General features: G+C 47.7%; 1 protein-coding gene across 1 annotated transcript in view; it reads left to right on the top strand.

Moving 5' to 3' along the window:
- Nucleotides 1-22,082, top strand: part of B4GALNT3 (beta-1,4-N-acetyl-galactosaminyltransferase 3) — a 41,452-nt gene that overhangs the window by 4,067 nt on the left and 15,303 nt on the right. The window contains exons 2-8 of the mRNA XM_027679614.1: nucleotides 11,188-11,291; nucleotides 11,958-12,035; nucleotides 18,274-18,369; nucleotides 18,937-19,027; nucleotides 20,606-20,706; nucleotides 21,060-21,127; nucleotides 21,650-21,728. Of these exons, the coding sequence (XP_027535415.1) occupies nucleotides 11,188-11,291; nucleotides 11,958-12,035; nucleotides 18,274-18,369; nucleotides 18,937-19,027; nucleotides 20,606-20,706; nucleotides 21,060-21,127; nucleotides 21,650-21,728 (617 nt within the window). The remainder of the gene's footprint in view (nucleotides 1-11,187; nucleotides 11,292-11,957; nucleotides 12,036-18,273; nucleotides 18,370-18,936; nucleotides 19,028-20,605; nucleotides 20,707-21,059; nucleotides 21,128-21,649; nucleotides 21,729-22,082) is intronic.

The raw sequence follows: 22,082 nt of genomic DNA on the forward strand, positions 1-22,082 counted from the left end.
TTCTTCTTGCCTCTCCTTCTGTGGCATCTCTTAAATCTTATTTAGAAAGTTTCAAATTGAAACGCACAACGTTAAAAAAATAATGCCAAGTGTGAGTGGCGTCTGTCCCGGTTTAGCAGGAGGGAAATATTCAGCAAACTGGTTAAGTTATGCCAAATTCTCTCAAAGACAGTGGGATTTAGGCTTGAGTGATTTAGCAAACTAGGGTAACTGTAAATACAGGCTCTTTTTTTGATCTCCATGGAGGGTTACCTTGGAGGGTGGTTGGGGCACTGGAACAGGCTCCCCAGGGAAGTGGTCACAGCACCGAGCCTGGCAGAGTTCAAGAAGCGTTTGGACAAGGCTCTCAGGCACATGGTGGGATTCTTGGGGTTGTCCTGTGCAGGGCCAGGAGTTGGACTCAATGATCCTTGTGGATCCCTTCCAACTCAGAATATTCTATGATTCCATGGGACAAAAAGTAGTTTCTGTGAACTCCTCGTGGTTCCCGCTTTCTTAGTGACTTTTGTTAACTGTGTTGCACAGAGACCCAAAGCAAGCCATTGATGTGGGATTTAGTCAAGAGAGAGGAAAAACAGTATTTCAGAAGTTGATATTTTGGAATTATGTCATTGTGTAAGAGTTCTATAAAGAGAGTTTAAACAACCCTGATTTTTCCCCCTAGCAACCCATGTTGTGTAAATAAAGCTGTCTCAGAAGCAAGTGTCTGTGCTTTGCAGCCCATCTCATTGCACAGCAGGCATTTGCTTGGAGGCAGGATGCCTGAAGGGAGGACTGGCAGCTTGTTTTGTCCGTGTGAGTTTTGAGCCTGTGTCATGGAGGAGCTCAAGCATGCTCTTGCCCCTTAGTACTCTGAGGCTTGATATGGTTTTAAAGGCATAGGGTTTTCTGTAACTTCTTAAAACGTTAGTCCATCTTACATGTTTGTCTACCCTGACTAACAGTCGGCATTTGTTGAGAATTCAGAGGAAATCAGTGTTACAAATCTTACCTTTGCTAATTAGCGATGCTGGTGTTAGGTGAGAGATGCATGCAGAGTTCCTCTGCAAAGACAGCTGAAAGCTGGGCATTTCGGGTTAGAGGCCAGATGAAGCTTTGGGCATAGATTTGGTGTTGTCAGCATCTGTTGAGAAATTTCAGACATTCTTGAAGAATATTCTGATATTCCAGTTGGGTTTTGCTGCCATTTTAATCACCATCCAATCATATTTATAGCAGCAGTATTCCAGTACCTAAAGGAGGCCTACAGGAAAGCTGGAGAGGGACTTTTGACGAGGGCGTGTAGTGATAGGACAAGGAGGAATGGCTTGAAACTGAAAGGGTGTGGGTTTAGATTAGATATTAGGAAGAAATTCTTTCCTGTGGGGGTGGTGAGTTACTGGAACAGGTTGCCCACAGAAGTTGTGGATGCCCCATCCCTGGAAGTGTTGAAGACCCAGCTGTATGAGGCTTTGACCAACCTAGTCTAGTTGGAAGGTGTCCCTGCCGATGGCAGAGGGGATGGAACTAGATGATCTTGAAGGTTCTTTCCAACCCAAACCATTCTATGTGATACGTAAGTCTGAAGCAGAAGTCCTAGTTTTGAATTTTGAATCCAAATTGTGGAAATAAACTTGCACACAGGGATTACATCCAAGTTCCTGACATTCTTTGAGTAGTTTTAGAGCCTCATCCAAAGCCTGTTAACATTAATAGAAGAACTTCATCTGACTCAAAATGCAATCATCAAATTGTTTCTAATCTGACATATCTAGAAAGCAGTATCAAAACAGTACCTCAGCCACTGCACTCCACTGCACTCAGTTCCTCTTTGTTATTTTTAAAGACTTGTTGTATTTCTCTGGGGTTTGTATTCATCAGTATGAGCTCTTCTGATTCCTCCTCAGCTTAACTATTGGAGAACTGGTGTGTTGTCCCCCATTTAGAGGTGTCTCTGTCTTTAGGTGGTGTCAGAGTAGAGTGTCCCATACAGAGTTGTGGGAAGACAGTCATTCTGCTATGCTCAAGAACATAGGCTAATTTAAACAAATCGTAAGGTATTTCTGGAGTGGCCTGCAAGAGTGCTGGTTCAGCTTGCTTCCTTGCCTTGAGGTGAGGTCAACCCTACCTGCACCATTTCTGGCAGATGTTTGCCCAGCCTGTTCTTTATCTTAATTTTTCTCTTGCCTTGGTGACATCCCTAGACTGCCTCCAGTCACCACTGAAAGCAATAGCATAGGGTAATAATTTTGTTGCAATGCTCACAGAGACTGTGGAAACAACACATTTCAGCAGGAGTGGGTGAATTCAGGGGAGGAAAATGGCTACAACAGCTTTGAGTAAAATGGCAAATAGAAATGACAATTAGAGAAATAAATAAGGTGTGGGGTTTTTCTCATGGAAGCAGTGAATGACATTGTCTACACCATAAAGTTCCACAGAACTTGACTGAAAATCAAGTTGCAAGCAGATATTTTGGGAATGCTGCATCTACATGGAAGTGGCAAGCTGTTGAGTCTTTAGAGGGAAATCCCCATCCAAGATAAAAAAATAATGCATTAGTTATGTTTGGTAAAGCAGTAGCAAGGGTTGACTTGAAGGTCTGTTGCTCAGTTGATATTCAGCTTCACATCCTAGACAACTCCTGTGTAAAAAAAATAAATCTTGGAAAGCTCTTTGAGCAGTCTGTGTGCTGCAGTGTTTGGATCGGTTGACAAAAATGCACTTACCAAAGCTTCCTGAAAGCTTCATGGATGACCTTGTTGAGCTTTCTTGGGCACAGTCTCGTTGCAGAAATAAAAATGACCGCTGAGCATAGAATTGCCATTTTCTTTCATTATATATTTTTGTAGGTACCTCGCAGTACTCAGGGGAGGGAAGCTCCCTACATATGTTGCTTCCTATTAATTGCATTTATTCAGATACCGTGGACATCAACAGATCGGTCCATGGTTGAGAGCATTTAGAAACATGCTCCTCTTGGCAAAAGAAGTCCTTATTGCTGTTAATGGTGATGCAGTACATATGAATTAAAGTAGGCAGGAAGCCTGCCAGGTGTGTTTCCAGGTGCCCTGTGTATGATTTGTTGTGCTGACGTACAGATAAATTGAGGCAAACTTTAGCTTTAATTAACTTGTTACCTCAATGGAACAGGCCTTTATTGCCTCTTGTGTCCCTAAGGGCTTGGCTTCGCCAGTGCCTCCAGATGAAGGGAGAGTGCCAGGAATACCACTTGCAGGGATCATAACCAGATGGAACATCTGCTTTTCATGCTAGTCACCTTGAGGTTTAGGTAGGAATTTTTTAAGTTGTTATTTTTATTAAAAATAAAATAAGGCAGACTGCACGGTGTGAGTCAGCAGTTGAGGATGTGGTCACTGGGAGTGAATTGGTAGAAACCCATGCAAATGTTCCAGGATTAAAGGTATTTTGAAACAAAAATAATGCCAGATATCACAGCTCACCAAAAAAAAAAAAAGGCAGGGGGAGGGTAGAGAAAAGCATGAAACTGGAGTCCACAAAGGAGCAAATTATTTTGATCTTAAAAGTAGGAATAAAAATCAAAACTTAGCCTTGTATGAAAAACACCTGACTTTGTGCTCCTCGGACAACCTGCTGGTTTTTCCAAGCTCTGCAAGTATTGAAGTTCAAGCAAACCAAATGTCTTGATCTCCCACGAGTAAATGGTTTGATGCAAATCCCGTGTTTTAAAGACAGTGACTGGCAGAAGCCTGGCTTGGTAAGTATGAGACCATGGTGAGAACTACTCAAATACCTTTACTCTTGCTGGGCCTGGACCCAGCCCTTTTTGACACTGACTGTAGCTGTTTTGAGAAATCTATTGCTGTGCATGAAGACTGTAAAAATGGAGAGACTGCTTTTGATGGCAGTATTGTCCAAAGAGGCAGATACAGCATCAGCCTGTGTGCAGCACAGTGTCTCAGGGACAAGCACACCATAATTGCAGGACAATTGCCATACATTCTGTAAATTAAAGAGTTGAGCTTGCCAGCAGTTAAGGGTTTTAACTTCACAGCTATCATGGCCACTATGTTGAAAACATATTTTATGATTCAAAAGCTTCAGCGTGTGTTTTATGTGGTTAAGATGGCCCGTGGAATACTGCAAAAGAGTAGCAGAGTAGAAAACATTTCTTCCTGCTTTGCATGGAAGTTAGGAGTGCCAAAATCATGGTCTTTTATCTTATGTTCCTGAAAGCAGCAGTAGGTGCTCTTCTGCTCAATCTTCAAGTCAATGTTGCCTCCTACCCCTGAAAAACAGTGTGCTCTGCTCTTTCCTCTTCCCCAGTCTAATCCTTCAGGACTCCTTAGTGTGGTTTTGCAGAGTCAGAAGAGAGGAAGCTGAGGAGGAATTAAGTTGCACGGTTGGAGAGGTGAGGATGGGCAGGTGAGGACACAGGGCTCTTGTTGGCAGTGGTCACCTTGGGCAGGGGATTACAGGAGCACAGCCAAAGCTGGCTTCTCTGTGGCCAGCACCTCAGCTGGCTGCAGGTCATGCACCCTTCCACATTGGCATGAACTCCTGAACCTCCTCTGCCTTCAGCATGGCAAGTGCAGGTAAGCAATAGTTTGCAGTTGTTTTCCTCTAGTTGAAACAGGGGCATTTCTGGAGCTGACTTAGGAGCTCATCCCCATAATTTTGAAGGATAGTGCAGGAACATCATGGGCTTTCTCACTCAAATCCAGCACTACCTCTCCATATGTGTATCCTCGCTGAGCTTTCAGGAGGCAGGTAATAGTTGCTAGGTAATTTTGCGACATAAGTGGATTTCATGATTTAACTAGAGCAATGGAAAATTTTAGTGGCAGGAGCAAGATTAGAGTTATATTTTCTACAAAACCTGTTAGTGCCCCAAGCACTGCTTGTCAGTTCCCCCCTTGCTTCATGAAATAGATTTCCTGTACCTAGAGGGCAACAGCAGCAAGCTACTATTTGGTGGGTGAGTCTGGCAGTGAGACTGCATTAGTGTCCTGGGTAGTTATGTCTATTCATTTTCCAATCCTTCTCAAGTGCAGTGCTCTGCCTGTTCCTCCATCAAACTTCACGTACTTTTAATGTTCTGCAGCTTATTGTCAGTTTGCAAAGCCATTCACATAGCAGTGACTCAGAGTTGTACCTGGAGGAAGAATTGAGTAATTTATTTCTGCTCACATGGGCTCTAACTTGTGCTTTATCCCTGCAGGAAGTCAGCAGTCATATTTGCAGGGTTCTGCATTAACCAGAAATGGAAAGGTTTGCAGGGCTCCCTCTGTAACACCAGGTTTCATAGCTTCTTGAATCCTTTTGACTCCAGGAGTGTTGTTCTGATCTTGATCTGAGGACAAGGAGTTCACTCTTTTCTGCTTATGCCTTTTGTTGACTTAAATAAGTAACCAAAGAGACTCTCTGGGGTCTACCCTTGAATGAGGGTTTTTTGGTAGTTTCTCTGACCCTGTCTGTGATTCGTGACTTGACCTAACCTTCACTCACCCTTATGTCCAGAAACTGTTGGCTGTCCCTTTTCACTGAATCCTTCCCTTACATCTCTGTTTCTAGAAGGTCAGTTTACACCACACCTTTATGCTTTTTTACACTTGGTGTTGTGGGGCTGCCTTTGTGCGTGTGTGTATGGTAGACCAGGAGGTGGATGTTGCTTCTCCTGTGGTGTGGCACTTGCAGTAGGGCTTGCTCTGGTCAGGGTGCATGAAAGGTGTGTCAAACTCTCTAAATATCCTCTTCCCCAGAGCATGATGCAGCATTGCCTGGGCCAGATGACAAGGAGATGTCTGCTTTTGGGCTGCAACCACGAATCCACGCTGCCTGGGGTGCATAGCACGGCGTGGCAGCTTGTCCCCATGGTCTGACTGGCCAGTAGTATTTGGTTGCTGGACTACAGCCTCACTGCTTTTGGTGCATAGCATCATGTGGCAGGGTGAAGGTGCTTCCAGGGCACTGCCTCTGTGAGGGGGGTATAATCTAAATGAGGGTAACTGGGGCAGGAGGTGGAGCTGAGGTTTGTTTTCAGGGCAGGAGGCTTGATGCATATGTGTGTGAGACTGCAAATAGCTCCCTGAGTTCAGCTCCTGTGTTATATTTTAAGGAACCTTCCCCAGCATTTTTTTGACTAGTATGTTTGTGAGGCACATAGTGGTAATATCTGGGGGTATTGGGTACTGCATCTGCATGCCTGTTCAGCCCAGGACTAATACTGAGAAAGACCTCAAATCACACTGAAGTCTTGTCAAACAACAGTAAGTTGAACATATTCAACCAGAATAAGAGGAGAAATAAGACTATCCAACAGAGGATTGGAACATCAAGCCATGGTGAGGAGTCTGTGGATAATGAAGAACATAACCCTGCTTCATACCTGCCAGTCTTTTTCTTGCCCTGTCATGGCAACAAAAAGAAGAGGAGCAGGATCTCAAATAAGAATTAAAATGCTTTTTGTCCAAACCAGTGGACCTGCTCTTTCCTGAGGCTGCTGAGTGAAATCATTTAGCAGGGTTACAAAAGGGCTGGATACCATGTGAGTGTTAATAGCATTTGCAGCTATGTAAGCAACAGTAACACCAGCAGAGTAATCAAATCTCATCCTTCAGAGGGGAAGCTGATCACCTGAGTGAGGCTGGGATTTCCCCCTTGCACAATTGCAAGCTACCTTTGCAGGCTAATTGAAACATCGAGTGCTGTCTGGGGCCCGGGGCATGACAGTGGCTTGGTGGATCTAATCTCTGAACACACAAAGCAGCTCTGGTCACGCTCCTGCCCCGAGGCCTGATAGCTCCCCGGGTACTACTGCCTGTTATCTCTGGCTGTGGCTTTCTGCTTTTTTAATTTTTTTTTTCTCTCTTCAGCTGGGCTTCAAGTGCATTGCACAGCTGAGGAGAGGCAGACATGGCCCTGGGCCCTGACCAGAGCCATGTCAAGAATCATCTTCATCTTATTTTCTCTCGCTACAGCTTTTCTGTCTCTTAATGGTTGGTTCACTGGCTCTGTGGGCGACTGGCACCAGACCGGCTACCTCTTGTGTGGGTTTCTGTTGTAGGATGCAGCATCTGTCTCAGTCTCCACTTCAACTTCTTTGCCTTCCTTTTGGGTTCACCTGCCTCTATTTCCAGAAGAAAGCTCAAGTACTGGGAGCTTCCCATCTTGAATCTAGAAGGGCAGTTGAGGGTCAGCCCTGGTGGGCATTTGGGTCCTAACAGGCATCTGCCAGCTGTTTCTGATGGGAACAGGGAGAAAAAGGGTGACTTTTCCCTAAAGAAGAACCTTCATGGTTCTGGGCATTGGCTGATCCCTATGAGGCTTGAACCTTGGACCACTAGAGCACAGAAGTAGAAATCTGCTTGTGGAAAGGATGTCAGCCAAGTGCCTGGTTGTAGATGTAGGGAAAATGTCCTGGAGGTTGGAGTGATGATAAAAAACACAATTTGGGTGCACTCTGGGCAAAACCCTTGCCATTTCCCTGAACCTGTCTGCCCTTCTGTCCCTTTGCAGTGTCTCTGAGAACATCATCTTGCTCATCGGGTCACTCTCAGCACAAAATTGTACAACTCTCCACATCTACCACGCTCTGGTGCCTGCTGTGCCATCGCAGACAGGGATGGGGAAGGGGCAGGTCTGATGTCACACCATACGTGGTGCAACTGCAGAGTGCTGGAAGCATGGATACGGCTCTGGCTACAGCGACATCCCTCTCCCTGGACTGGGCTGTGGTGCTTGTGTAGCCACCAGCCACCTTGGCTGGGCAAGGTGGCCCATCAGAAAGCCCTTCTTTCCTGTGGGATAGATTTTGGGTAAATCACTGCTCTGAACCATCCGTTGTGGCTGTGGGGAGGCTGGTCCTTATGCCAAGGAGGGCGGAGTCTGTGGCAGCACAGCTGGCTGCTGCTTTTGGCAAGCTGTGCCTGCATCAGTGTTGCCTTCCTTAGAGGTGTTTGGGGTGAAAAAATAGCCTTGGAAAAAAACTGGTGTGCTTTGGGAGGTGATGGGAAATGCTTTGGGAAGTGATCCTCAGAAGAGAGAAAGACCAAGAGCTGGCTGGTGCATCTGTCTAACAGACTAATGGCAACAAAGCCTGGGCCAACATCTTCACCTGGCTGTGAGACAGGCTATTCCCAGGCCTTTGATTTCCTACTTTATGGGTTTTTCTTCCCTTTCCCATCCTAACCAGAACCGGTTTTGTAGAGGGGCTGGAGCAAAACCATCGAAGCTAATAGTTCTGGCGTTCCTTCTTAGTAACACTGAAGTGTTTGCTGAGGTATTTTAGTTCTAGACTGCTGCTTTTTTCCAGGCATAGTCTTGTTGACTTTAAAATAGCCATCAAGGGAGTGCTTGGGCCAGCTGAGCTGCTGAGCAGTGCTCCTGGAGAGCTTGAGGACAGGCTGAACCTGTGGCTGAACCTTGCTCAGATGCTCTTGAGACAGAGCAGTGAATGTAGCCAACAGCTTCACTCTCCAGCTGTCGCACAGGAGTGGATACATACCTGAAAGGCAATGTCTCGAATCCTATGACCTGTACTGGGGAGAAAACCTTCGTCAGCAGTTGCCCTCCAGAGGTGTTCTGACTGCAGGAAGCTGGAGGAGATCTGTCTCTTTTCTATAGCTCTCTCCTCCTAGCGAGGAAAGCACGTGGAAAGCCAGGTCCTCCAAAGCCAGTGTGTCCAGTGGAGATCCCTAGGGAAAAGCCAATCTTTTTAGAAAGAACTGGAGCGCCAAGAACTTTCTCTGAGAGGAGGGTTTATCCTATTATTTTCTGAAAATCATTTCCTACCATGCTGGAGAATTAGCTTGCCAAAGCACAAATTACCCGGCAAGGAAATCACTGCCTCCACATTAATTCGTAGTTCTTTTGTCTCTTCCATGTTTGGCTGATGTAAGCGTTAGGTAAATATTTGTGCAACACGGAGAATTGCCTCCCTTTCTTCTCTTCTCCAGGGGTCAAAGAAATGTCAGCCATGGCACTGGTGTGCAGCCAGGCTTCTGTGTTTGCTGCAAGGCAGGCTCCGTGCCAGCCACGGGCAGGAGCAGCCAGAGTGGCTGCCTGTGGTGGCCAGCATCCTCTTCCCAGCAAAAGCAGGTTCCCAACACTTCATCCAGAGCTTATTCCACAGGGCAGTGAAGTGCCGAGTTTAACAATGAAACCAAATAATCTCTCTGCCCTGCACAAAAGAAAAAAACCTGCCTCTCTCGCTGTCCTCGCTCAGTGCATCTCCAGGGGTGAATTGACTTTTGTTGCCCTTGTTTTATTTTTTTCCTGGTTTACTTGGTTCCTCCCTAATTTAGCCAGTGAGACTTCAATGATCCTTGTGGATACCATCCAACTCAGCCCCATTCCAAGTGGGACCATGTGTCCAACTGCAAGACACTCACAAACAGTGGTTTCTGTCTCATTGCTCTGAACAACGTGGAAACTCACCAGTTACACATAACATTATGTAGACACCAGAATTTCTCCTTCTTTCCCATGGCGGTCAGTCCTTGAAGCACAAGGTGTGCTTGGCTACATTAATTGGTAGATTAATCACACAGCGTCTGACTGAAAAATCTTCTGCAGAAGATAAATACTCATGTTGATATTTTTAGCGATAAACTGAAATGCATAGCTTCAAATCAAAATCTGGGGGTGGGATGATCTGGATCAGAAATTTGTGACTGTTCAGCATCTAACGGGGCCCGAACAAAACTCACACATCCAAGCCAACGCCCACATCAGGAAAGCAGAACACCCTGGTTGCCTCGAGTCTTGTCTCTCAGTTGAATGTGTGACTACTTTCATGTTTTCCACACTTCTTGCACTTTCTTCTCAGTAATTGTCCCCTTTGATCACCAGATCATAGGAGGCAGCTTCAACATCTTCACTTTTCTACTCACCTCTGCCAGATTCCACAGGACCCAGATTCATGAGTAAGGAAAGACAGAGTTTTTCAACCCAGTTTGTAGGTGCAATAACTGGCCAGGGGAAGAGGAGTGAGTTGACTGAAGATGGGTATGCTGGCTCTGAAACAGCAGATGTTTCCCCAGAAGTGGGCTGTTCTTCATCCTCAAAGTGCGTTCCTGCTACTTCTGGCTGCAAGAACAGTGCAGAGGGCTCAGACTATTTGTCTAAATTTGTTGGACTTGAAGATGATGGGATGGTTCCCTGTACATACAGCCAACTTCTCTCAGCCTCCTAGAGCTTTGGGGATGATTTCCAATTTTAAAGGAAGTGGGTAGAGAGCCCGGCTCTTCTCCTTGGTACATGGATATTGAGTTGGTTTGCCACTAGGTGGGAATGGGTACGGCTTGTGGAGGTTTTGGCACTTGCCCCTCATGATGAAGCTGTCATGCGGTGTGGGCACAGCACTGAGGTGCTGGCAGGCTGGTTAGTTGCTGACTAAGTGCCAAAGTGTTTATCAAATCTGAAAACCACATGGTGTGAGCCACTGAAGCGCTGCTGGGAGGCTCTGCTCACCAGCACTGTCTTATCAGTGACATGGACAGTGGTCACAGAGAGCTACAGTGTTATGCTGCATCTGCTCATCTTTTCCCTTCTAAGCCTTGGAGGCTGCCAGAGTTGTAGAAGGAAATCAAGATTGATCCTAACCTCTCGATTGAGCAGACTGGGAGAGGAGGGGATGTCAAATGAAGTTGCTTTGAACCTAGAAGGTGAATGGCAATGTCCTTGACTGCATCACTGCTAATATTTTAGGCATTGCAACATTCTTTGCCATAATTTCCTTCAAGAAAAGAAGATTGATAGCTTTTACTGTGCAAATAATATAATAATAATATATGCGAATAATATGCTTTTGATGGTTAAATTAATTAGTAATCTAGTTATTGTCTTATTTTTCTTTGACATTGCTAGTTAATAAAAATTGATGTTCTTTAGTTTGACCACTGGGATTATGTGAGTAATCTACAAAGAGGTTCCCAGTCCTGTGGTGATTAATGAAATCTCTGACATGTATTTTGGAACTATGATGAATCTTTAATATAAGTATTAATAAGAAGGAGGGAAGAGCTTTTGAGGAAGATAAAGGCAATTTCTCTCTCCGTATCAGTCTGCCAACTCCAAGTAGCATAAACAACTCCTGGTCTCTGCCAGGCAATTTCAGAGAGTTAGAGGTCTCTCAGCCTTGGAAAGAACCAGTTTATTCTGGTAACTGTGGTGGTTTATTTTATTAGATGTTTTCTAACACCTCTTTCTGTTTCCTCTGTACAGGATACGAAAACTGGAGGGAGCTGGCTAAGGTTCTGTCAGACACCAATGTCCCAGGTGGGGACCCAAGCCTTCAGTTTTACTATCCACAGGAGCCAGGACACCAGGTGAGGAGATTTGGAATGCCTTCTGAACATTTACAAGGGCAAACCTTCCTTTCTGATGCTGGCCCCAAGAGACAGCTCTCTCTTCATGCAGGAAAGAGAGCTCGCCACGGGGCAAAATCTGAGCTGACTCACAGCAATATGAATGTACAATGACTCCAGTGTAGTCAATTAAGTTATTTTAGATGTACTAAGCCACAGCAGTGGGCTGAAGCTGGCTGGATCTGTGGCACAGGAAGGTAGCAATGAGCAAGACAGAAGCAGAAATGAAAGGTCAGGAGAGAGTTTGCTGCTCTCTAGTGAAGCATGTCTTGGTACTTTTGCCTAAAGGCAGTGTTGGAAGAACTATTGCTTGGACATTTTTGAAACAAGGATGGGAAAAAAAACCACCAGAAAGTGACCTAAGTTTTAACTCTGTGCTAGCAAGCTGTTATAAAGTATTGGTGTCCTTTTCCCTCAGTAGCTCACCTGAAATGTGCTGTCAAACAAGCCAGAGAACATTTTCACCCCACCATGGCCATGATAACTGGCCTGTCCTTTGGAAAGGGAGCTTGAGAACTTGTTTTATTTTCTCATATGTTCTTGTAACCAGGTTTGAACCTTCTTGTTTAGATGTTAGTGCTGTGTCATTTATTGGGTTACTTTGAGTTTCCTCTACTTGTATTTCAGAAGCAAGAGCTGCAAAGAGCTGGAAGGAATAAATCGAATTATGCAGCTGTGGACAATCCTGTCCCATGGTTGCCAGAGGTTGGTGCTTTTCTCCATTGTTTTGCATGAGGGAGGTGTAGCTAGAGACTTGTACAGCAAGAATGTAAGGCAGGGACATCTGCCTGAAAATTAATTCACTTTACGGGAGCTTTGTCCCCCATCACCCCCTCCCTGCTTAATGACACTTAGAGACCTGAGTAATCATCTAGAAAGACAGGTGTGTCCAGATTCCAGATAATTTGGGTTTTGCGCTAGTCATCAAGGCACCAAGCACCCACCTACAATTCCCTGAGATCAGGCAGCCCTCTGCCTTCCGGAAAAGTGAAGTTTATTCAGGTCTGGGGTGCACAGGGGCAAGCATTCAACAAGAGAATACATGATTGTGGCACGCAGAAGTGTCACGTTCTTGCTCTGGCATTTGCAATCCAACCCCTGTGTGTCATACACAGAGATTTCTCCACTTCAGTGACACTTCAATGAACAGAGACCTTCTCTGGTGACCCTTACAGACTGAGGTAAACACCCCCTTTGTTTCCTTCATGCCTCGTTTATTCTTTCCTCCCCTGCTCCCTTATCTCATCATTCCTCTTCAGATAAGGGAGCAATGCAGCCTGCTTCTAATGAGAGGGCCACCAGCCTGGGGGCATTTAGCTAATGGAACCGGCTCACTAAATTCCTCAAGGTGATTAGAGACCTGCACAAATTAAAGGGCCTCTGCAGCTCCCCTGTGGAGCAAGCCGGCTGCTGGCCCTGTGCTCAGGATGAGATTGTCACTGGTGATGGAGGGAAAGTGTGTCCCTCCAGCATTGCAATGAGCAGTTCATGTCCCTGCAGCATGAGCTAAAGCTTTCCTGGAAACAGCCAGCACCAGTCACCTTCCAGTGCCCAGAACCAGACCAGACTACTGATCTATTCTGCTGCCTTGGCTCTGGTGTGCCAGTCCCAGCTGGAGCCTGAGGGCTTCCTCTGGCTGCAGGGCCGTGCAGACAGTGTGTGGGCAGTGTGCAGGCAGGGCTGCCTCGCAGGCGAGCAGCTGCTGGCTGAGAGCCAGCGGGACACGAAGGCCAGCACTGCTGCTGTGCACAGGGGTGACAGGAGCATGGACTGCTCCCCTCTCCCATGGCAACAGGCCATACAGGCTTTGCATGGCATCCCCCAGCTTCTCTGAGGCTTTGCCCTGTGTCTCTGATCCCCTTCCTAGGGATTTCTTAGAAGTCTTGAGAACAGGCGGCTTGTGGTGTGCAATGAGCCTTCACTGGGTTAGAGATGCAGTTGGTGAGGTACATGCTGTGGCCTGGACAGTTTTCTCTTTGACTCTATAAGGCAATGTTTCCTGCCCTTGCTGCAGGAAGTATCTGTACCCAGAGGGTCAGCAGAGTCACCCTGACTGCAGAGGCCAGCAGTTCACCAGTACCAGCTGCAGGTGATGGAGAGGGATCCATGGACACAGCTCTGTATAGAGCTACTTGCTGTCCTCTTAACCACCGACTGATATTTCTCCTGGCCTGGGGATTAAGTTTTTCTGTGACTCTGCCCAAATTAATTACCCAGGGTCTGTAATCCCGTTGTGCCCTCCCCATGGCATCTGTAATAACTTAATTGCAGCCTGATACCTGGGGTGAGGGGCACCAGGTTGCCTGACACAGGTCAGGGAACTGGGCTTTGTTTGAATCGAGAGATATATTCCTGACAAACATAAATAATTAAGAGGGTTGCAGGGTGAGCTGGCAGCCAGCATGGCCAAAAAAAGACAGGTTTCAATTTCCCCCCTCTCAGTTTCAGGATATGAAACAAGCAGTTTAAGTCTTCAGCCTTGGATAACGTGGTGGGAAAATGTGCATGTAGGAAACCCCTAATGAATTTTTACCCCATGTCTGGGGGAAGGCAGGGTTCAGCCTCACACCTGGGCTCCTCAAGGTGCCTGTGCACATGATGATCCCTAACCTTACTGTCAGTTCCAGGCACCACAGCAAAGTTTTCCAGCTTCCAGCATCTCCCACTGCCTCCTCAGGGTGGAGAGATGTCGGATGCCTTGTTTAATTAATTCAGAAAGGTGCCTGGCTATTGTCAGGGCACAACTGCACTGTGGGACCATGAGTGTCACCATTTGACGTAGGTGTGGGGGAGGATTTTCAGAAAAGCCTGGTTAGCCTCATCATTCTCATTTGCCTCTGCAAAAGCTTCTGTTCAGCTCTGAGAGGAGAAAGCACTGGGGTGCATTTAAAATGTCCTCCCCTCCATCATGTCTACACAGCCTTAGGACTTTGTTCTCCCTGTGAGGGATGTCCAGGAGTACAGCCCCTTGCAGGCAGCACTTGTATAGGTGCATAGGTGCTGAACAAAACCAAAGCACTGTGCTGGGGTATTGTCCTGCTACCAAACCTGCCCTAAGAGGAAGCATCCTTTCATTAGAAGACTGAAAGACGGAGCTATTGCTGCTTACTCTGTCCCTGTTGATGTTCCTGCCTTGCCCACTCGTGCCCATCCAGACAGGGGGCCTGTGTAGCTAACTTGTCTTGATGGATTCCCACAAGTGCCCAGCACAGTGGAGCGTGCAGCCAAGCCCAGCTGCTGGAGGCTGAATGTCACCCAGTCAGGGGAGCTGGGCCAGGCAGGAGGAGGGGCCACAGCCACTCTGCGGAGACAGAGGAGTCTTATAAACTCAGGAGTTTCTAGTTGGCAGCACAATGTCGCCTTTCTTCCCGGGCTCAGGCCCTCTCTGTGCCCTGTTTATCATCCCCGGTGCTGTGCATTCCCTGGGCTGCGTGCAGCCACGCAGCTGATTTGCCTCTGTGGTACCAGAGCCGCCCGGGATTAAATTAGGAAAGACTTCTCCATCCAGCTCCAGTTACAGGGCAGCAGGTCATGTCTCTGCTGCTGCAATCCTCCAGCTTTGCTGCTTGCCCTGACTTTTCTTCCTTGGGCTCCTTGCTCACCAGGAGCCCCTAGGTGTGTGGTGCCACCCCCCCAGGCAGTTTTGATATGATAGGATTTGGGCTAGAAAGAAAGGTCTGGGTTTTCTGTGTGCTTGATCCTCCTCTGTGGTCTGTTTTTCTAGCAGGGGCTGATAGTCTAAAATTTCTCACTAGAAGGAAGCAGAAATACTAAAGTCTCTTAATACCAAGCCAGGGCTGCAGGCAGGCGTTATTTCAGCGTGCTCAGCAGGAAGGGTCAACACTGGTGCTCGGAGACCAGCCACGTTCCCGAAGCCATGGAGGCCACTGCATCAGCAGTGAAGCAAGGGCCTGTCCCAGCTCTCCCCTCCCTGCACTTGTTAGTGTCCAACTCTCCCTTCCTTTGGGTCACTCTGTGCCCATGGCGTTGTGCTCCGGAGGGTGTCAACCTGCCCAGACCTCCTTGGACAGAACAGCTCTTGTGCATGAGCTCCTGGGCACACTCACCCTGTGCTGATGGTGCCCTTGGTGCACGACCTGTGCCCGTTTTGGATCTGAGCTGGGTTCTTGCAATGCTGCTATTTCAGCCAGGGTGGACATAAGCAACTGGGAGGTGGGGTTGGGACAGGGAGGAAGCTGAGGAGCAGGGGGTGCCCTCCAAATGGGAAGGCACAGGTCACGTAAAAACAGCTCCCATTGAAAACACGTACTCTTGGCTTCTGTTCCTGCTTCTGGCCAAATCAGTCTATCCAGAATTTGCAAAGCAGGTGTTTTTAAGGGGCACTTATCTTGTTGCTTGCCAGGTCCTAAATTTCCATTCCTTTGAAAAAAAGGGCCAGGTAGTTCTAAGCTGGGAAGTCAGACTTAGTAGCCACGTTTTAGAAAATCCATTGACATTTCTGTGTGCATGAATTGGGAATGGTGGTGATGCTTATCTGTAACTGCAATCTGCAAAAGCCCCAAGCAGGAGACTGTTACTGCTTGTTCCAGAGGAGGCGCATATAGCAAACAGAGGAATTTCTCAGCTGCCTGCAATGGACAGCCATGAATTGAGTTGGAGGGACAGAGGTGATAGGGTTTCAAAACAGCTGCTAGACTGATGACTTCTGGGGCCCTAAAATTAAAGCCTAGCTCAGTTTTCAGTCCTAGAGCAGTGCTTTGGACAGCCAACACTTATCTGTCAATAATGTTCTTTTCCCTTTTGGAGGAAGCAGAAAGTGAGTTAGGCTACTGTAACTCAGGAGAAAAATCTGTTGATTTAGAAAAGACTCTGAAACTACATGCAAGAAATACTTATTGTTTACCAGTTAATTATTTCTAGTAGCTCTAAGTGGAGGAAGGCAAAGTGATCTCATTAAATCCTGCCAGAATCTCCTCTCAGGATGCTTTGTAAAGACCTTGGAGACAGGAGTGTCAGGCTACAAATCCCAGGGAACACCTCCTTCAGCATTGATGGTGCACCTAGTATAGTGATGTCTACCTTATTTTTTAGTAGGCTGCCCTCTCCCTAATACTGCCAAACTCTGCAGTAAAATATTGTATTGCAGTGGGACTGGTCCAAGTTTCCTCTGTAAACATTTGAGCAAGTCTAGCCAGTCTTTTGGGATTTCTCTCATAAATATCTGGGTTTGCATTTGGGCTACCCCATGCCAAAGCCAGCCTAGCTCCATTGCAGTCTTGAGCTTTGGGAGCATCCCCTGCATCTGTCTTTGGCAGGAGCAGACTGCAGTGCCAGCCTCTCCACGGTGTGGGAGTGTTGTACTACATTTCATAGGGCTCTGAGCCTGCTATCTGCAGTGTGCAAGCAACTCTCTAAGAAGAAAAACCAGCATCACTTGTAGGTAGCAGCAGACTGCCATAGGACTGTTTCTGGCAGTGACTCACTGTGGGAGTGCAGCCTGTTCACTTCATGTTCCATAAGAAACAGCAATTGTCATTATTTGATTTGGCTGAGAAAAGTAGTGTAAGACCCTTGGGTGTGAACCTGGATTTGGCCAAGGGGCACGGGACTGCACAGCAGTTACATTCAAATTCAGTGTTCGTCACGCTTGCAGTGATTTATTTGTATCGCAAGTTCCTGCAGAGTCCCGGGTTTCTCTTGGCTGCATCCATCACCCTGAGCCCTCTGTGCATCTAAGCTACAATTTTATGCATCACTCTGGGGAATTACGTCCATTTTGTCTTGCTGCTTTTCCTCTTGTCTGGCAGAATCCAGCCTAAGGGATGTCAGAAGAGGAGGAGATAGTAGCGGGGGTAGACATGGGCTTGCAGACATTTGTCAAGACCTGGCAGTGCATACACCAGTGAGAGAGGGCTGATGAGAGACCCCTCCAGAACAGCAGTTGTTATGATGTGTTTTGCCTGGCACACAGAAATGGCTTTCACGTGCAGGACGAAAGTCCACAGCTCACAGGGAGCATTACTGGTGCTGAGCCAAGTTTGCTCCGCAGCCTTCCTTCAGTGTATTTCAAAATGCACCTCCAACCCACCATCCTGGGAAAAATAAATCCAGGAAGCAGTTCCTCTGCCAGGAGTGCACGGAGGGGTTGGACCCTCCTCCACCGTGCTGCTTCAGCCTTGCTGGGGACTCCCCAGTGAAAACTAAGAATTTGCTGCCATCTGTAGACATTTGGGTGCTGTTCAGGCCATTCCCCCAGCCCTGCTCACACAGCCCTTATATAGGCAAGACATCCACGGCAAAACCTCCCCAGTCCCAAGGCAACCTATTCCTTTCTTCAGCATTTCGCCATCTAAGGTAGCTTCTACCGTCTCCAGCCTATTTATTCTCCACTGTTGGGTGTCGGTCCAGTGAGGAGGGGACAGACCCCCACCTGCCGAGCCTCCGCCTCGCTGTCCCCACTGTCCTCCATGAGCTTTACCTCTCAAGACATGCTTTGAGAAGGTGATCTGGCATCTCCCTCCCACCTCCGCAGTGTGTCCCTCTTCCTCAGGTCAGGAAAATAGCCCTGGCATGGTGAGAGAGTCCAAACACCTTCTTGGAGAATGTAGGACCCTACACTTTCTCTGCTGCATCATGGGGTGCTATTGCCACCCTGTAGTGTGTTCCACAGTATGGTCTCAGAGCACTGACCTCTGGTTAAACACCTCCTTGATGGAGTGAACCCCAGCCATGTAGTGAGATGTCCCAAGCATCAGCACAGTTTCCTGGTGCTATTCAGTCATGTGTTCCATACCCAAACCCTCAGCAGATGAGAAACAGGGGGCTGGACCTGTGTCTCCTTCAGACCAGCCCATCGCAGCAGTGACATCTTCCTTCGCTCTCCCAAGTGCTCCAGTGCTGGGGCCATGGCCGAGACTGTCAAGACAGGGGAGGCACACGGGAGGGATGCAACAATTCATGGTGCCCCGCTTCTGCCTCCTAGTTCCAGGGCCAGGCTAATCTGCACGTGTTCGAGGACTGGTGCGGCGGCTCCATTGAGCAGCTCAGGAAAAACCTGCACTTCCCCCTCTTCCCTCACGTAAGTAAGACCATGACTCCTGCTGCCCCACGCTTCTCAGCTCTGCTTCCCACCTGGATCACCCCTGCTCCCTTCTCATCCTGTCCCTATCTCTATCCATCATCTGTCTGTCCTGCTGCTCATAAGCATCCATCACCTCCCTCCCAACCACTTCCTCTGTCCTCCTGCTGAGGAAGCAGATTTTCACAAGGTTTCAAGGGTGGCAGCTCTTCTGCTGCACAGGGGAGGCTCATTTTCCTTATGCTAGCCTGCCAGGCCTTGGACACACAGTGAAGGAGCCCTGTATTTGGCACTCTCCTTCCAAGTAGCTAGTAAATACCACATCCTGTCCCCACCATCTCAATGGCATTCCCGTGCAACTCTCCCATCCACAGCAGCACCTGCTCCAGTTCAGTTCTCATCTGGCCTGCTCTTTCTCTCTGCCTCCATCATACACTGTAGCCCATCCTCCTCTCAGAGCAAACCTCATACTTCCCTCTACCCACCTGTCTCAGGGCTTTTATATCTCCCCTTCTTCCTGTCACATCTAAAATTATTTTGGTAATTTTTTTTCTTCTTCCACTTCAGACACGAACTACACTGAAGAAGTTGGCTGTGTCCCCAAAATGGACCAATTATGGCCTCCGGATATTTGGCTACCTGCATCCTTTCACCAGTGGTGAGGGTTCTGAGGCTGCTGTGCCACCACTCACGTCTCTTGTCACCTTTCCCTCCCCTCCCTCGCTCCCCTCCTGTTTCTGAACCGCTCATGTCTCACCCTGGCAAGCCCAACGCCTGGTCCCTCACGTGGGCGACGTGCCTGACTAGCCGTGGCCTTGGCATGGATGGGAACACATCTGCCTCCCTTGTAGGGTGGAAAGGAAAAGCACAGGAGAAAACAGATGGGAAGTGCTAGATAAATAACAATGCCGTCGTGAATGCACGGCCCCATGGCGTGTGTGTGGGCACGAACAATCCCTGAGCTTTCCCTTCCTCCCTCCCATGCCCCGGATTGCACATGACATCATTTATGTCCCTGCTGCTCCCCGGGTGCATGAATACCATCTGACAGCAGCTGACATCTGTATCACCCAGCTGCATGTGTCTGCCCAGAGCTCTCCCGCCTCTCGTGGCCCCCTGGCCCTCAGCTGCCATCTCTGTAACTCCCAGAACAGTGAGGCTTAAGCACCCCTGACTCCCTTTGTGGCTCCACGTGCACGTTCCTTCATCCAAACACAGCATCTCACACAAAAAACTTGCTCTGGAAACAAAACGGGAAGTCAGTAAGACTTTGCATAGACTTTGTAGCTTTCCAGATTAGACATCAGATGAAGCTGATGCAGGAGGGACAGTGAAGGGGATGCATCTTGTGCTGGTTTAAAAGTTAACCAGCAAGGGAAAATGAACTCAATTCAAAAGAGAGATTTATAAGTCAGAATAACAATTTATTAAAATAATGCAATAAGTACAATTATACAGACAGACAATTGGTTTTAACCCACAAAACCCAAATGTACAACCCAGCACCCTGGGGTATGAACAAGAGTGGTGTACCTTGGCCCACCCCCGAGTCCAAAGCAAAGGGAGAGGGGATAAACCTGCTGGTGGGAGAGCTGCTGCAGTCTGGTCAGAAGTGGTGATTGCAGTCCAGTCGAGGGTGGTGGTCTCAGCCTGGTTGAACGCGGTGGTCTGCAGTCTAGTTGAAGGCAGTGGTCTGCAGTATTCCTCTGGATCCCATGAGAGAGGCAAGGTTCTGAAACTCCCAGTTATATACTCTCCAGTTCAGGCGGGAGTGCTCAGTCCCTCCCTCAGAGTAGGGAATTCCATAAAAGGGCATGCGGATGCTCAGTCCCTCCTCCATAAAAGGGTATCAGAGCGGGGAATTCCATATAGGGGTATCAGAGCGGGGAATTCCATAAAAAGGTACAGGAACATCTTCCCACCTTGCAGGCCTCTACTGACAACAGTTTTTGGGAAATGGCATGGAGGCTGTAGAATACACAGTTTTGGGTTACACCCATCCAGTGATGAATTGGTCCCAGCCGTTCTAACCAGGACACATCTGTAAAGTTTGTTTTCAGTCACAACAGAGTTAGAAAATTCAGAGATGCTCAAAGGGGTGAGGGTGGTATTATCAATAGGGGAGCTATGGTCTCACCAGGAAAAAGGGCAAAGACAGCATTTTAGGGGAGCAGGATCTGTTATGTGCACAAACCCTTACCCCAAAGCCCTACTCACTCCCTCCATCTCTCAACAGGGGAGTTTCAGTTTGCCATTGCTGCGGATGACAATGCCGAGTTCTGGCTGAGTCCAGATGAAAAGACCTCTGGTCTCCAGCTGCTGGCCAGTGTAGGCAAGGTACTGTGCATGCTGCAAGGCTTCTTCTATCCAGGCTTTAGTGTGTCTGTGGGAATGGAGACCTTCCTGACTTGACTTACATACTTCCTTGGACTACTACTTTCCTGCCCAACTACAGACAATGCCACCACAGATGCCAGATGGGTATGACGTCACACCTTAAGCCAGTTACATATTGGCAGCCCCCTGTTCATGATTAAGGGACATAAGTCTGTCCATAGATGGATCTCACAGAAAACTTACCAGGAGGTATTGGAGGGAGGAGAGAGCTCAGTTTTCCCTCTTTATCATTCTCAATGCAATAAGAAGAGAAGAAACTCATGTTAACTAGAGCATCTTCCATCTCTTCACAGACAGGGAAGGAGTGGACTGCACCAGGAGAGTTTGGGAAGTTTCACAGCCAGCAGTCAAAGATGGTGAGGTGAGTGAGCAAAGTCCCTTGCTCCCAGCCACCTTTGCACATGGCCAGGAAATCACAAGGATGAGGAAAAGGAACCCAGGCTTGTCCTGAAGAATTTAGCAATATAGAGAAAGGGATTACTCTGGGGCATTGCCAAAGCTTTGCTGATTTACTGCAGGAATGCAAAACTTAATATTTCTTCCCCAGAGGAATCAGCCACCAGCAGATCCAGACTCCTCTATATGAACTATATCCCAAGCTTCCTGCCTTGGAATTGGCCGGATTTCCCAGAGGCCAAAACCCAGCAGGCAAGACTGAAAGGGAGTTATTCAGCATTAACTGAGAAGGGTCTGTAGTGCTCCAGATGCACAGGGAAAGCTACCTATCTCACTGTCAGCATCTGGATTTTCTTGGCAGCCCCAACTCCGTTCACCCTGAGAATTAGGTTGTTTCATGGGTGTGGTTGCTCCTCACTCATTGTCTGCTGACAAGCTAAGAAATATTCCTTAATGCTCCTGGTGACAGACACGTTGTTCTTCACAGGTTGTCAGCTGCAGGCAGGTACTATTTTGAGGTGCTGCACAAGCAGGATGACAGAGGAACAGACCATGTGGAAGTAGCAGTGAGTCTGTGGAAATGATGATACTGTATATATGTCCCCATAGAGCTTGGGAATGATGTTCGTAACTATTCCCCTCCTTTCCCAGGCCTCAGCTCCTCTTGCATGAGATGTATCTAATCCCTTCCAGAACCCTTACCTACCTCTGTGAGGGATAGTCCTGGCCACATGTCAGGACCTTTTCCTCTGCTTGCTTGGGATAGTTCTGCCCTCTCTGGTCTCCATTGCAGCTTTTTGTCCTTTCCCATTTTGGATTTGTCCTGGGGGATTTCAGCTTAATCCCAGTCTTTTGCTGCTAGGTAAATTCAGTTATAGCAGGGAGAAAGAGGAAAGCTGCGAACCCATCTGGTGAAAAAA

This window comes from Neopelma chrysocephalum, unplaced genomic scaffold, assembly GCF_003984885.1.
Source record: "Neopelma chrysocephalum unplaced genomic scaffold, ASM398488v2 Primary Assembly neopelma1_59, whole genome shotgun sequence".
NCBI lineage: Eukaryota > Metazoa > Chordata > Aves > Passeriformes > Pipridae > Neopelma > Neopelma chrysocephalum.